This window comes from Galeopterus variegatus, unplaced genomic scaffold (assembly GCF_000696425.1).
Source record: "Galeopterus variegatus unplaced genomic scaffold, G_variegatus-3.0.2 Scaffold742, whole genome shotgun sequence".
In the NCBI taxonomy this organism is placed as follows: Eukaryota; Metazoa; Chordata; class Mammalia; order Dermoptera; family Cynocephalidae; genus Galeopterus; species Galeopterus variegatus.
Window position 1 is genome coordinate 365,106 of NW_007726853.1, and position 1,108 is coordinate 366,213.

Sequence of the window (1,108 nt, forward strand, 5' to 3'; positions counted from 1 at the left end):
AAGAGCCAGATAGTTAATGTTTAGGCTTTTCAGGCCATGTAGTCTGTCATAAATATGAAAAACAGCCATAGACAGTTCATAAATGAATGGGTGTAGCTGTGTTCCACTAAAACTTTATTAACTGAAAAAGACAGTGGGCCAGATTTGGTCCACAGGCTTGAGTTTACTGACCCTGGCTATAAGGTGTTCTGTGATACCCTTTAACATTTTGTTAAAGAAGTTTTCTTCTATTCCTAGCTTGTGAAGTGTTGGGTTTTTTTTTTTTTCCATTCTCATGAACAAACGTTAATTTTATCAAATGCTTTTTTGCATCTCCTGGAACGATGATATGGCTTTTCTCTTTTAATTTGTTAATTTAATGAATTACAATAAAAATTGGCTTTTTAATATTAAACCAACTTTGCATCCCTAGTATAAACAGAACCTGGTCAAGATGCATTACCTTTTCTACGCATTGCTGGATTCAATTGCTCATATTTTGTTTAGGATTTTGGCATCTGTATGTTACTGATATTGGCCTGTTGTTTTCTTTTTTTTCTACTCCCTATGTTTGGTTATGCTAGCCTCATAAACTGGGTACTGTTTCCTCTTTTTCTGTGCTCTAGACTAGCTTATGTAAGTTTGAAATTATTCCTTGAATTTGATGGAACTCAACATTGAAATTATCTGGGCCTAGAGTTTTCTTTGTGAGAATATTTTTGACTTACTGATTCAGTTTTTTAAGTATTATAGAATGATTTTGTTAATTGTATTTATGTTATTTAATCTCTCCTGAGTGTGTGTTATTTCCCCTTTTTATTCCTGATATTATTTATTTGTGCCTTCATTCTTCTCTTCTTCATTATTCTCACCAGAGATTTGTCAGTGTTTTTAAAGGACACTCTTTTAACTGTATTAATCTTCTCTACTGTATTTTGTTTTCTGTTTCATTAATATCTGCTCTTATCTTTGTTTTCCCTCTTTGATTTTCTTTGGGTTTATTTTGCTGTACTTTTTCTAATTTTGTTTAGCTTAATTTTCACCTTCTTTGCTAGTGGAAGCATTTTTAAAGCTATAAATTTTCCTTAAAGTGCTGATTTAGCTGCATTGCACAGGTTTTTTTTTTTTT

The 1,108-nt window shown here is 31.8% G+C and overlaps 1 protein-coding gene across 1 annotated transcript in view; it reads left to right on the forward strand.

The window, feature by feature from the left end:
• Window positions 1–1,108, forward strand: part of SPATA7 (spermatogenesis associated 7) — a 42,745-nt gene that overhangs the window by 28,958 nt on the left and 12,679 nt on the right. The window contains exon 4 of the mRNA XM_008571992.1: window positions 606–615. Within this exon, the coding sequence (XP_008570214.1) occupies window positions 606–615 (10 nt within the window). The remainder of the gene's footprint in view (window positions 1–605; window positions 616–1,108) is intronic.